Below are 13,042 nucleotides of genomic sequence, written 5' to 3'. Positions count from 1 at the left end.
GAGAGGCCCCCCCGAGAGCGCAGGGTGGCACCTCCCTTTGGCTTCCTCGGAGGTTCTTGGGGAAAGGCTGCGCCGGCAGAGCCGCCCCTCCCACCTTCCCCGCCCGCTGCGTTACTTACATGGCTGCAACTTGTCGGGGCGCAACTTCCCGGCTAGCCTGCGCCCCGCCCCTCGTGACGCCGCCGCGCGCCGGCCCAGCGGCCGGGCGCAGCCGGGGAGCCCTCCGCGCCGCGCGCCGCCGCCTCCCCTACACTGCCGCAGCGCGCCGCAGTCCGGCCTCCCCGCCCAGCGCGGGGAAGGCTGGCTGGCCGCCTCGTCACGTGTCCTCGGCGATCGCCCAACAGGTCTGATCAATTTCTGTCTGCATCTGCCCGGTTCCTGCGCCTATCGATCGTAGATCTGTGTCTGCACACACGGAGGACAAGGAAAATGCATGCTTTGGGCCCTTGGACTTCTGGGTTACTGGGTGGAGGGGGTATATGCGCAAAAATTGGCCTTTCTAGAAGCTGGTCCCCTGGCTAATTTGAAGCCTGTAGGTTGACCAGCTCTTGGGATGTCTGCACTACAACCTGGAGCCCTGGCCAGACCGAGGGAGCCTCGCTGCGTAGAGGGCTGGCTTCCTGACCACACGTCACCCACAATGCTTTGCCGCCCGGACCTCCAGACAGTTCCCTGGAGGGTGGGGAAGGGGTGGTGCTGCCACTGTCCTCCTGGCGTCTCGCCGAAGAGGAAGATGTGGGAAAGAGAGTTAATGCCCTGTGATGAATTATGCCGCTGCCCTTAACCGGCCGCTGGCGCTTGGGAAGCATTTTTGTAGCCAGAATCTCAGACCTTTAGCTTTGCTCCGCTGCCAGCCTGAACCATCAGGGAAACCGCGAACTTGCTTTCTGCATTTTAGGACCCTACAAGCTTCTTTTCCTATTTCACTATGTAACTTGCCGAGAAAACGCTGCGGCTCAAGGTGTAAAGCATGCCTGGTGAAATGAAGTGGGAAAGGCGGAAGCATGCTTTCCAGACAGCAGTGTAGGGCCAGGCATCGCAGAGGGTTCCTTTTTACCGTCCTGAGGGACAGAGCAGAAGGAAAACCAAACTCTTGAAGGAGGGATGGCAAAGTAAAGAACCTTCTCGACATCTAAAATGAATCAAGCCTGCTGATGGTTGTATAAGTCATTAATTGTGAGAGCCTGTGTACCCTGGCTGAAAAGGCATATGTGCTTACGAAAAGTAATCCAGCAGAGTTTCAGGAAGAAAAAAGTCTTCTATCCCACCTCTTGTTTATTTTACAGAGGCAGGGGGATATTATGGAAGAAAGTATTCACTTTCAGATCAGGGCCCTTTTAATAGCCCACCCACTCAAAATCAGGGAAAGCAGCATTCTTGAAATGAGTCAACAGAATTTCAGATAGATAACATTATATGATCTCTATTACTATACTGACGATCTTTTAATGGATTGATGTGATCCTTCAGGCAGGAGAATTAAAGGGGAAATTCCTCATAGAGTGCTCCTTCCATGAGAGTGGGGATATGTGCATAATCCTGGACATTTTCAAGGCTCTCCTGTAATTGTTGAATGAATGAATGAGTGAGTGGACATGGGAGATTGGAGTGATACCCGACCTTAATTATTAATTAGCCCCACACATTTCCTGAAGGGGTTATTTCTGAGGAGACTGTGTGTGTGTGTGTGTGTGTGTGTAGGAGAGAGAGGAGGATTCCACTGGCAACATTTATAGCAGATGTGATTTTGTAACTAATATCCACTGTGAAAAACAAACAAGCAAAAAAGATGAAACTGTAAACAGAAGGCAGTACCCGCCCACCCCCCCAACATTTCAATACTATGCAAATATTTCAAAACAAACCAGTGAAAGCCAGTCCAGTACTGGTGGCAGGACCATTTGCAATCCATACTTACCCACAGTGTTCTGTTGCTTCCAGTTCCGGTGGTGAGGAGTCCTTTCCAAATATCAGAGAAATAAAGAAGTCACTTCCCCAGCTGTCATCATCTGCCTACACATTGAGCAAGAATATTTCAAGCACTACAGAAAAGGTGATGTAAATTTTGAGGGAGAATCTTACTAGATTTGTTCTGCTGTTCTGTTGGTTTTGTGTGCTGTTGTTGTCATGGTATTTACTACTCCATGTCTGTGTTTTAGACAGTCCTTCGAACCCTAGAAGATGATCAGCCATCTGATTTTTTCAAGACAGGGAATAGGGTGATGAAATCTCATCAGAAAAGCACGTAAGTGATTTTAATTGCTTTATCTTGCAGAAGTCACATTATATCAGTTCTCCAGGCTGATTATGTGTGGCTGGAAAAAAAAATAATGTCTGTGGATAAGAAATATGTATTTATATTTTTTATCCAGCAGAAATGAGTGGGCAAAGTGGTTTTAAACATTACAAGTTAGTAAAAATTCCAGAGGTCAAAATTCTGCCACTGTTAGCAGAGTCTATCATTTTGGGTAAGGCCCTTAATCACCCTTGTAGGTTTGTTTCCTTTTTTTATAAAAAAGGATGCCGATAATCACTTTTATTGATGTGCACTGACAGAGTCAACAGAAGTTATAAGAGGATTGGTCATGAGTTCCAAATAAGGACAATTCCTTTATCCATTTCTTCAACATATACTGAGCACATGTTAGCTATTGGCCATGATTCAACATCTTCCATATTTATTAAGGAAGCACATATTTTCAAATGATTGCTTACTGTGGTAGAAACCCCTGGACCAGTGACCCTCTGAGGTTTCCAGAAAGCATGTTGACCACTCATTTTCTTTTATCCTACCTGACCTATGTTCCTGAGAAGTATTATGAATCCTAGTGAGATGCTATGTTTTGGGTAAGTACACAGAAAAGAAAATATTTTCAACTCTGATTGGAGATCCTGCCTCAGAGTAAATCCCCCTGGGGGTAACCAGTTGCTCTGCTGGTCGTCATTCCCATTTCTCTGCTATTCACGAGACAGCAGTAATCCTATGTTTTCATTCATACTCTTTTTTAAGGCACCACATGATTTTTTCTCTCTCCTTTTAAACACGGTTTTCCTGAGTGTGTTTCCTATTTGAAAATACTTTAATAAGCTTTTGATTTGAGGTACAGGTTGTCTGTGCTACACTCTTTCATATTAAGATTTTAGAGGGCTCAGAATCACCAACAATTGGTGATTAAGTTGTATAAAACTTGCATCTTACACCTTGTTTACTTTTCATGGAAAACAGCCTTGAAAAAGAAGGCTGTGGCTTTTACTCGCTGGTGTCATTAAGCACTTCATCAATAGCAGAACAGATTGAGAGTTTACGACAGATTTTCTCCAAACTGGTGGTTTCTTTCTTTCTTTCTTTCTTTCTTTCTTTCTTTCTTTCTTTCTTTCTTTCTTTCTTTCTTTCTTTTTTTAAAGTATACATGACTGGTCTAAAATTATAAGCACTTGAAGGAATGTCAGTGTTTTTCTTAAGTGGTACTATTTGATATCAGACAGAACCCATGCACCTCCTTTTGGCACCTGCGTCCTGCAGTGTTTCTTGACTAGAGCCCGGCGTGGCCCGTTGCTCCTCCCAGGGACACGCAGACTGCAGCCGGAGGAGCCTGTTTGTTTAATCACAGCCAGACCTCTGTGTCCTATGAACTAAGAATTACAGTTTTATTTCTCACAGCAACATGAATGCTGGTCCATCCTGGAATAAAGCACAACGTTCAAAAAACCCTTCAGGAAAAAGGCAGAGTCAATCCCAAGTGCCCCACGTGTCCTCCCAGCCTCCTGCGGACAGACTCCAGGAAGGCCGTTCCCCAGAAGGAAAACCCGAACAGAGTCTACTGGGCCCCCGGCGGCGGGGGGCCTCGGGGAACGAGCTGTTTCTGGACCTGCAGTGCATGAAAATCCTGAAGGAGGGTGCCGGCGAAGAGGAGGACAGCGCCAGTGACCTGTCGGACTCGGAGCGCGTGCCCATGCCGCAGTCCGCGTGCGCGCCCCCGGAGCTGCACCTGCGGGCGGAGGAGATTGACGCCGCGGACCCGGGCCCGGACCCAGAAGCGGACCCGCGGGGCGCCGCGCAGCCCACCTACCACTATGCGGACTTCTTGCCCGCCCCGTTCAGCTCCTGGGACCTCCGTGACCTGGCGGTGCCACCCGGCGCCCAGCCCAGGCCCGCAGCTCGTAGTGGCGCCGCAGGGCTGCTCGCCAGGTACATCGACAGGCTGGTCCAGCTGGAGTGGCTGCAGATGCAGACCGTCCAGGGTGAGAAGGGGAAGGGCGCCAAAGCCAGGCCTCCCACCGCTCCTGCCATGTCCACGTCGGGGGCTCTGAAAAGCCCCGGCAGAAGCAAGCTCATGGCCAGCGCTCCGGCCAGGCCTCCCCAGGAGGGGGCTTGCAAGCTCGGTGCTTCCCGGAGGAAGGAACTGCTCAGGGAAGAAGCCCGGCCATCCTATTACGCGTTTGACACGCCCCCCAAAGCCCTTCATGCACCGCGGGGCAGCAGGCCGAGTTCTCAGAAGCCAGCCCTCGAAGTGAGGACCGAGGAACAGAGAAAGAAAGCCAGTAAGAGCCCCAGATCCCAGCGCTGGAACCCGCCCTGCAGTGACAGCGGTGGCCCCGGAGCTCCCACGCAGGGGGCTACCGATCGGGACTCCGCGGACCCCGGTGGGCCCCCCAGAACGCAGGCACTCGCGAGTCTGAAGAAGAAGGGCGGTGCGAGCAGCTGTGCCCACGCCACCGTATCCAGTGAGAAGAAACCCAAAACCAATGGAGTAAAGCAGAGCACGTATAAATTCAAATAAGAACTGAAATGACGCATTGCAAAGCCTTGCAGATAGCTAAACGTCAGAGCTCTTCCGAAAGTAACCATACTGTGAATTTCTGATGATCCGCATGTGAGTCGTGGGGTGGTCTGCGCGTGCAGCCCTGCCTCACCCCAGCCACACTGGGCTTATTTCCAAAGAAAGGTGGCTTTCAGTGAGCCTTTCTTTGCATTGACAATCTTAAGCAAATGAGAGCCGTTTAGATAACACTTAACCCAGGTCTGCGCCATATAACAACATACAACGACAGGGAAAGAGAAGTCTAAACTGAGCGCCGCAGCCCGTCGGCGGCCGCTCAGCTCCCCGCACCCCGCGCGCCTACGGGTAGAACGTAGTGCATACCGTTTGCAACTGCGTAGAATCCGAAACATTTGAAACAGGGTTCTTGGTGTCCTCCTCCTCAACTGTCCAAACAGAAGTTCTGTCTACTTCAGGCCCAGGAGAGGCTCCAGCTCTTCCTCAGTTCGGGAGCCGCTCCTGGGAGCAAAGTCATGCAACACTGAGCTGCTGCTCTTTCCAGACAATGGGATCTAATACTGTCATGGTGGTTTGTTTGTTTTTCTTTCTTTCTTCTTCTTTCTTTCTTCCTCTTTCTTTCTTTTTCTTTCCTTCCTTCCTTCCTTTTTTTTTTTCCCCAAGGCATTTTAAACTCAGAGGTGGTGGTGAAGTCCACCTTGGTGTTCTCCACCCTGAGGTTAAAGCAGTGCCCAGACTTGGTCCAGGTGCGAGTCAGTGGGTCTCAGCGGGACCGTTCCTGCTTGGTGGGAGCCAAGAGTGGAACGTTCGGCACCTGAGAGTTTCTGACATATGTATGGCTTCTGGAAAAGGTGCACACACAGTAAAGCCACCACTTCGAGTTTGTACATGGAAGGCCTGCCATCACAGATACACACGAAAGCACTGTGACTGTCACTGTCATCACATACTGATTTGGGACCTGGGTCCTGTGGTCTGTAGCCGACATAATCTTTTACTTGGCAAGAGCAGGATTTTATCACCTTGCTTCAGGGCAGAGGGGTGAGGACACATTTCCAGATGGACGGGAGAGTGTCTTCTTATTCTCACCGGGTCATGGCTCCCCATCTGTTCTAGATGCTTCTTATTTAACCACCACTAAGCGAGGTCTACGTGTGCCTTTAGTCTCGCTAGGAGGTTTCTGCTGATACTGTAAATATCTTTAAAACCTTTGGTTGACCACTGGATATACAGTATGTTTTAATGACTGTAGCCAATTTTATCTCTTTAAATGATTATTTGTTTTCATCCATACATGTTTCTATTTTTTCACTTTTAGGGCAAAGTAAGAACTTGGTACTTTTCATGTGAAAATGCGTTCTAGCTTTCAGACTTCACAGAGCAGACAATGTCATCCAAGGCCCTTCAGTTAATAGGATGAGGACATTTGTAAATGAAATAATGCACACAGTTAAATGTTGAGATCCCATTTTAAAATCTGACTTTATCAATATGGAACAACATACACAGATTTTTATGGCTGTTTTCTTTTCTCCCAAGACTTTATTTCTAGATTTTCACAGATTCTGTCTTACATTCTTTACCTTTCACACCACCCTACTGGAGAGAGCGCGCTCTTACACTAAGATCCTGTACTTTTTTATATGGACAAAGACGCCTTGCTTCCCTAGTTCTCAGTTATATTGTAACTCCTCTACTCGGTTTTCGCACTGCGGTTTGAAACCCTAGCGCTGCCCCGACTTCACCCATCTGTGGTCTCCACGTGGCGTCCCGTGTCTTTCGCCTGCACTGCTCCTCGTGAGCGCAGATGGATGAGTCCTTTATACCAGCCGGCGCTGCCCCTCATTCATGATGCTTTTGTGGCTACGATGTTTACGCAGCTCTTTAGGACATTTCAGGGCCCATGAATCTCTGTAAGCACATCATGTACACACCCCCGTTATTAATACTAAGGGATTTCCGCTGAGCTGCTGCCTTCTCCAGGAATGCTGTGCGTGGGTCCTCTCGGAGGCCCTGCAGGGTGGAGGTCCCGTGTTCACTTTGCCTTGTGGATGTCTGAGCCAAAGACCATCCTGATTAAGAAATTGAGAGGCGGTGCCTCGGATGTCACATTTGTTCCTTGCTCTCTGAATTGAAGTCCGTTGCCTAATTTGGGGAACAGTTATAATGTCACATGTTACAAGTTTTAAAAGCCTGAAAAAATAGACTTTGCCTATTCACATTTTTGCCTCAGGTTGACGGTTTATTTTAACCAGGATTCTTGCGATTGGATCAGAGCTGCTGAGGACCAGCAGGGGCTCACTAGAGAACATAAGCACAATTTCATCCCCACGATTTCTGATACCCACCCCAACACAGCCTCATGTTCTAAATGCTGCAGACAAGAATCCTGCCGTGTCCCGCAGACGGCGCCCGAGAGTGGAGTCCTGGCCTGCTGTAGTTGGTCACGTCCAAGCCACCCAGTGTCCTGCCAGTCTGGGGACATGTCACTGTCTTCAGAGAAGTGCCTCTCATCTCTGGGAGTTGTTGACCTACATGTTGTGTTTAAACCAACTTAAATAATCCAAGGTTTAAAAAAAAAAGTGTAGAGAAAGTTAAGAACACCTGCAGGTTTAGAATCAGTTAACAGAAAAAGTTGTAAAAACATCCAAGAACAGACTGCAAAAACCTGTCCGTGTTAGCCAAGGTTCCTTAGGCTGAGACTATTTCTCAACTCTGTAAGGACCACGCCGGCTGAAGGTTCATGACTGACGGGCAGGGCAGAGCGGGTGCCGGTGTCGACACAGACAGGGGCATCGTTGGTCTCATGGCAGCAACGGGCTGAAAGGAGGAAGGCTTGTCCTGGTTCCCAAGCCAGTAGGCTAGTTTCCAGAAAGACGGAACAGTCTCTACCTTTCATGATTCAAATACTGTCTGTTTTCTCTTACTATTTCACTTACTCAAGTAGTTAAAAATAGAAAACTCTAGGTGGTACTGTGTTTCAAGGTCACAGAGAGGCAGTATTTATGATTTATTCATGTCCGTATACAGAGGCCCATTTCAAATGGCCTGACCCCATCGAGCATGTTTGTTATTTCTCTTATAATTATTGTATGCTTGGTTTTGTACCCAATAAAATGAAACATGTCTAAGTTTTTGTGAAGCTGGGTTTTTCCTCCTTGAGGTCAATTAAACAGTAGGAAATGTCTGGGTTTTTTGGGTACGGTTTTGTTTTGCTTTTCATGCAATTCTCTTCCTGAGTTTGTCTCATTTCTGCCCAGTCATCTCACAGAACCGTGAGGCAGGAGACTCTGCGCCGTGTCCTTTCTTAATACTCAGCAACGTACCTGCCAACGTGACTAGGTGCCCCTGGGAAGCACCACTGGTGTGGTTTTTTCTTTAATTTTTTATTATGTTAGTCACCATGATGTTGTGTTCCATGATTCATCGTTTGCATATAACACCAAGTGCTCCATGCAGTACATGCCCTCCTTAATACCCATCACCGGCACTGGTGTTTTCTTGAGTCCCTGTTCCTCTTATTCCCCCCAGAAGGTGTCAAACAGTTAGGGAGCCAGGACGGAAATTCCGTAACAGTAAAGTGATGTGATGGGAGCTCGTGCACGAACGTGCCCCTCCTGGGCTGGGCGTCTGCTCTCCCCAGGAACGCCTACAGCTGCAAACATTCTCGGAGGCCCTTTGCTCCTTTTTCTAAACTACTTTCTGACAAGGAGGTGCATTCTTTTGAGTCTGCCAAATAGTGGAGATTTAAAAAATAATTCTGGGGCATTAAAAAGCAAAATTCCACCGAGAAAATTTTATAGATCTTATTGGTTTTATTTAGTGATGCGTGAGTTGGGCAGCATTCCATCCAGCAGGTGGAAAGGAGCTCCAAGGAGTGTGCAACAGGAAGGACTTCTATAGGCAGAAGGGAGTGGGCACGAGGAAGTTGTACCAGAAAAGAAAGTGGCTGGGTTATTGCAAACTCACTTTCCTTTCGGGGGTAGCTGGGGTCTTATCAGGCGAATGGCCTCCCTAGAGCNCAGTAAAGTGATGTGATGGGAGCTCGTGCACGAACGTGCCCCTCCTGGGCTGGGCGTCTGCTCTCCCCAGGAGCGCCTACAGCTGCAAACATTCTCGGAGGCCCTTTGCTCCTTTTTCTAAACTCCTTTCTGACAAGGAGGTGCATTCTTTTGAGTCCGCCAAATAGTGGAGATTTAAAAAATAATTCTGGGGCATTAAAAAGCAAAATTCCACCGAGAAAATTTTATAGATCTTATTGGTTTTATTTAGTGATGCGTGAGTTGGGCAGCATTCCATCCAGCAGGTGGAAAGGAGCTCCAAGGAGTGTGCAACAGGAAGGACTTCTATAGGCAGAAGGGAGTGGGCACGAGGAAGTTGTACCAGAAAAGAAAGTGGCTGGGTTATTGCAAACTCACTGTCCTTTCGGGGGTAGCTGGGGTCTTATCAGGCGGATGACCTCCCTAGAGATGATCAGGTGACTCCTGACTGCCTGGTTGAAGATCCCGCTCTGGGAGAGCCCAGACTCTGAGTAAGGCCGGGTTCTGTGGCCGGGTGGGCAAAGTCACCCATATGGGCCTGTGGTTCTTATCGGGGGGTTTAAAAATAATTTTCTGGCAGTTGGAAAGTTAACCATGTTGGAGGTTTTAAATCATAAATTTGTACATAAAATGGTAGATGATTTTTGGATGTTGCTGTTTTATCATCCACGAGGTGGCAAAGAAACCTCTCGACCTAACCTAAAACCACCTCAGCCTAATGGTCTCCATATCAAGCACAGAATAATGCTCAATGAAGGAACATAGACCATTAATTTGTAAAAATCTTCCTAGAGACCCTGCTTTAAACAATAGGATTCAAATATCCCTGTCCTTAGCAATTCGCTGTTGAAAGAATAGAACTGTCCCAGCTCGAATGATATTTTAGAGAAAACCAACGTCATCTCACTTGCGATCCCCGTCAGCCAGCACGGTTCCGGGGCCCCGCTCCTCCGGCGAGCCCCGCCTCGAACCGGCTGCAGGTGAAGGAGTTCCGAGCCCGCTGCCCGAAATATGCCCCCCCCCCCGGGCACACTGCCCACCTTGAGTCAAAAGCACTTGAAAAACAGCAAGCGACGAAAAACACTCTTACCTTTCTTCTTTTTCTTCAAAGCAGGAGATGAAATTCCTGTGTGAGAGACTTCCTCCTGGTGCCAGAAAGAAAGAAACATTCTTACCGTCGGGGATGAGAAGCAGAGACCAAGAAAAATTGTGTGTAGATTTTGTTAAAACGGCTCTTGTCTTCCTTAGTCTCCCCACACAGCCGACAATGGTTTCTACAACTGCTTCTCCTTGTTCAACCTAATAGCAAAACCAGTGACTCCCACCGTTTCTCTGGGCAGAACTGGGATTCCGTAATCGGTCTGCTTTTTCCTCCTGTCGGTCTGTCTTATGTCGATTTAATTCTCAGTACCAACCAAAAAGGACCTTAACAGGGAGCAGGGGAGCAGAGTTCCCAAACCCCAAAATATTTTTAAGGGACAGCCCAGCCACGGGAAAAGCTCTGAAAGCTGAGTGTAAGAGGCTCACAGGGAGAGATCCCCAGGTGTTGGAGCGTGTCTCCCTCTCTGTACCAGGAGGAGGAAGAGGACCCTAGAAATGCTCATCAGCTCTTATCTCATGAAGGCTTGGACTTAAATCTGCGGAACAGCCGTACCCATTTATTGTGCTTTTCCTGGTAACCTTAGGGGGCAGAATTCAGGGATTCATCAGTTGCATATAACACTCAGTGCTCATTCCACCACGCACCCTCCTTCATGCCCATCCTCCAGTTACCCCATCCCCCACCCACCTCCCCTCCAACAATCCTCAGTTTGTTCCCTAGAGCTCAGCGCCTCTTATGGTTTGCTACCCTCTCAATTTTCATCTTATTTTATTCTTCCTTCCCTTCCCCTGTGTGGAATTTAAGAAACAAAACAAATGAATACCTTTTGTCTTTAGCTGGAGGTGGTATTTAAGGAGGCAGCATGAGCTATTTCAGGGAGTTCCTCGGTTTTCCTGGGGTGTCTCCCATGTGTACAGGAGGCATACATGTTATTAAACTTCTGTTTGTTTTTCTCCCNAACTTCTGTTTTTCTCCTGCGAATCTGTCTTTTCTTGCGGGAGGTCTCAGTCAAGAATCTAAAGGGTAGAAGTAAAATTGTGTTCCCTCTCCTATAAGGGTAAAGGTCAAATTTTACCTCCCCCATAGAATAAAAGTCTGCATCTGAACAAGATCCTTGGCAGTTCACCTTTGAGAAACCTGCCCTGTTCATGGCACTTAAAAGTCTGCAAGTCTGAAACGGCTGCTCTGACCGCATATCCGGGCTGGACTCCTCCCCGAGGTGGCCACACTGGCGGGGTCTTCCGCTCATCGTTGTCGACCTTCTCCAGGGCTTAAAGGCACTCGGCTATCTCTTGGCTCAAGGGTCGGTCGCTCAGCGGCCTGAAGGATGGCCTCTGCTAATCTGTGGGGCAGGTGAGTGCCCGGGAGCTGAGCGTTCTTAGAACACGTCCACCTTGAGCCCACCGCTCCTACAGGAGACGCTGCTGCCGCCGAGCTCGGGAGGGAGACTCTCGCTCGGCCCTCTGCTGGCCCTTTGCTCCCTTCATCATGTCACGTTGGGCCAGGTCGAGAAGAGTCACCACTGCCCGCCACCAAGCTTTTCCTCCAAACCCCCGTCTCACCGGACACCCACCCTCGTACAGCAAGCAGAGGGGAAAAGGCTGCACTTCGATCCTGTGCTGCTCACTTTTCTAACTACTGGACTGAAATGCTTTTTAATTGTAGGTCTTACACAATAATGAGAAGAATGACTGACCAGGCTCGGCTGAAGATGTTCTAAGTAAGAGAAGTATGTATTTTTCCTGCTCAGGACAGTTTTGACATGAGAGGATACACTGAATAGCCTCAAATGTCTCTCTTCCGCTCCTTATCTCCTTTCTTCCCTGAAAAAGCATAAAAACATTCACATACACAAATAACCGAAAAAAGAGCTTGGTGCTTCCACTATCAATATAATTAGTATAAAATATACTTGCAAAAAGCGAGAAACACTCCAGTCTGTTATACTTGGCAATGTTCTCCCCCCATTTGCTCATCACAACTACTCGTTGAACTCACAAGGGCAAGAGACTAAAATTTCTCCATGGAATGTTCTGGGCAGCCCTTGGTGGCTGACTACTCAAACGGAAGGACCACACCTCCTCGGCTCATGTGATCCCCATGGCAGCAACATGGGGCAGACAAAAATGCCTCTGGCCCTCCCAGCAGGTCAGGAAAGACAAGGGAAGAGTGGTTTTACTCTCGCGGACTGTCTACCCTTCAGCCCTACGCATGTCAGGAATTGGGGTACGTGCGCTAGGTGCACACTGAGACATTAGGGTTGGGGTACCCTTCATAATAACTTGGATTTTTCAATGCTGGAATCAAATTCACTTTTCTGGTCTTTTTCCCGCCAACATCATGTTCTAAAAATTTTCAAACTCCCAGAGAAGTTGAAAGACTTGTAGAGTGAATGCCCACAGGCTCACTGTGTAGATGCCACCCCTCACGGCTTGTTCTCTGCCTTGTCCGCTCACCTGCCCGCCTCCTGCTCCGGGCACCTGGCCCGCTCCGGTTTCCACCTGCCTTTGCTCGCTCTCCAGCGCACGTGCGGCCCTGTTTCCGGGAGCGTAGGTTCCTGGATTAGGCAGGGCTGGGCTGGGGAACCAGTTCCTATGCCTGGGGGCACAGCCCTGCCCTGGGGTTTCTGTTGTTGTGTTGTTTTGTTCCTTAGCTCTACTCCAGACTATTCTGAGAAATTGAACTTTTCTTGTGACTTTGAAGAAACAGGACCTTGAATTCAGAATCCTTTGATGGTAAGATACATTTCATATGCAGGGGGCATATATGCACAAGTCTAACCAGTGGTGGGCGGGGTGGGGGGGTTCGACCAGGAGCCATTTGATTTTTCCTGCGTCTGAGTTTTTAAGCGGCTGTTTGAATCCCTTCGTTCCATCATGGGCACTTTTCCCCAGGCCCGTCGGCTACTGAAACCGGTCTGGTTTAGTGTCAGTCCTCTCTCTTCCTAGCCTTCCCAGGGTTGGCCTCCTGGCTCCTGGGTGAGCAGTAGGGGGCTTGGCCTGCTCTTCTTTCACCTCCCACCCCAGCAGAGAGAGGAGGCCGTCTCCACTCCTGTCTCCCCTGCGCTCTGCTTCCGCCCGCACAGACAGATGAGAGGGAAGGAGGAGCACGGTGTCTCCCCT

At 48.9% G+C, this 13,042-nt stretch overlaps 1 protein-coding gene and 1 long non-coding RNA gene across 4 annotated transcripts; one reads left to right on the top strand and one right to left on the bottom strand.

Annotated features, from left to right (window-relative positions):
• The first annotated feature begins 6 nt into the window (after nucleotides 1–6).
• On the top strand, nucleotides 7–7,360 carry FAM217B (family with sequence similarity 217 member B). Of its 3 annotated transcripts, none has more exons than XM_034640063.1 (4): nucleotides 7–344; nucleotides 1,942–2,053; nucleotides 2,164–2,245; nucleotides 3,662–7,360. In XM_034640063.1, exons 3-4 carry the CDS (start codon nucleotides 2,223–2,225, stop codon nucleotides 4,779–4,781), a joined length of 1,143 nt encoding a protein of 380 aa, XP_034495954.1. In that variant the 5' UTR covers nucleotides 7–344; nucleotides 1,942–2,053; nucleotides 2,164–2,222; the 3' UTR covers nucleotides 4,782–7,360. The 3 variants fall into 3 exon arrangements, with proteins under 3 accessions (XP_034495954.1, XP_019651152.2, XP_019651151.2); XM_019795593.2 differs by having other exon boundaries at nucleotides 2,160–2,245; XM_019795592.2 differs by lacking the exon at nucleotides 7–344 and adding an exon at nucleotides 999–1,112 and having other exon boundaries at nucleotides 2,160–2,245.
• On the bottom strand, nucleotides 2,139–9,252 carry LOC117795420. The gene is made up of 3 exons (XR_004619422.1): nucleotides 9,238–9,252; nucleotides 5,145–8,788; nucleotides 2,139–3,626 (listed from the first exon to the last, which is right to left on the bottom strand). It is a non-coding gene; the product is annotated as an uncharacterized LOC117795420 (long non-coding RNA).
• Between the last annotated feature and the right edge of the window lie 3,790 nt (nucleotides 9,253–13,042).

This window comes from Ailuropoda melanoleuca, chromosome 13 (assembly GCF_002007445.2).
Source record: "Ailuropoda melanoleuca isolate Jingjing chromosome 13, ASM200744v2, whole genome shotgun sequence".
Classification (NCBI taxonomy): domain Eukaryota; kingdom Metazoa; phylum Chordata; class Mammalia; order Carnivora; family Ursidae; genus Ailuropoda; species Ailuropoda melanoleuca.
The sequence above is the reverse complement of the archived record's forward strand: the minus strand, read 5'-3'. Positions and strand labels throughout refer to the sequence as shown.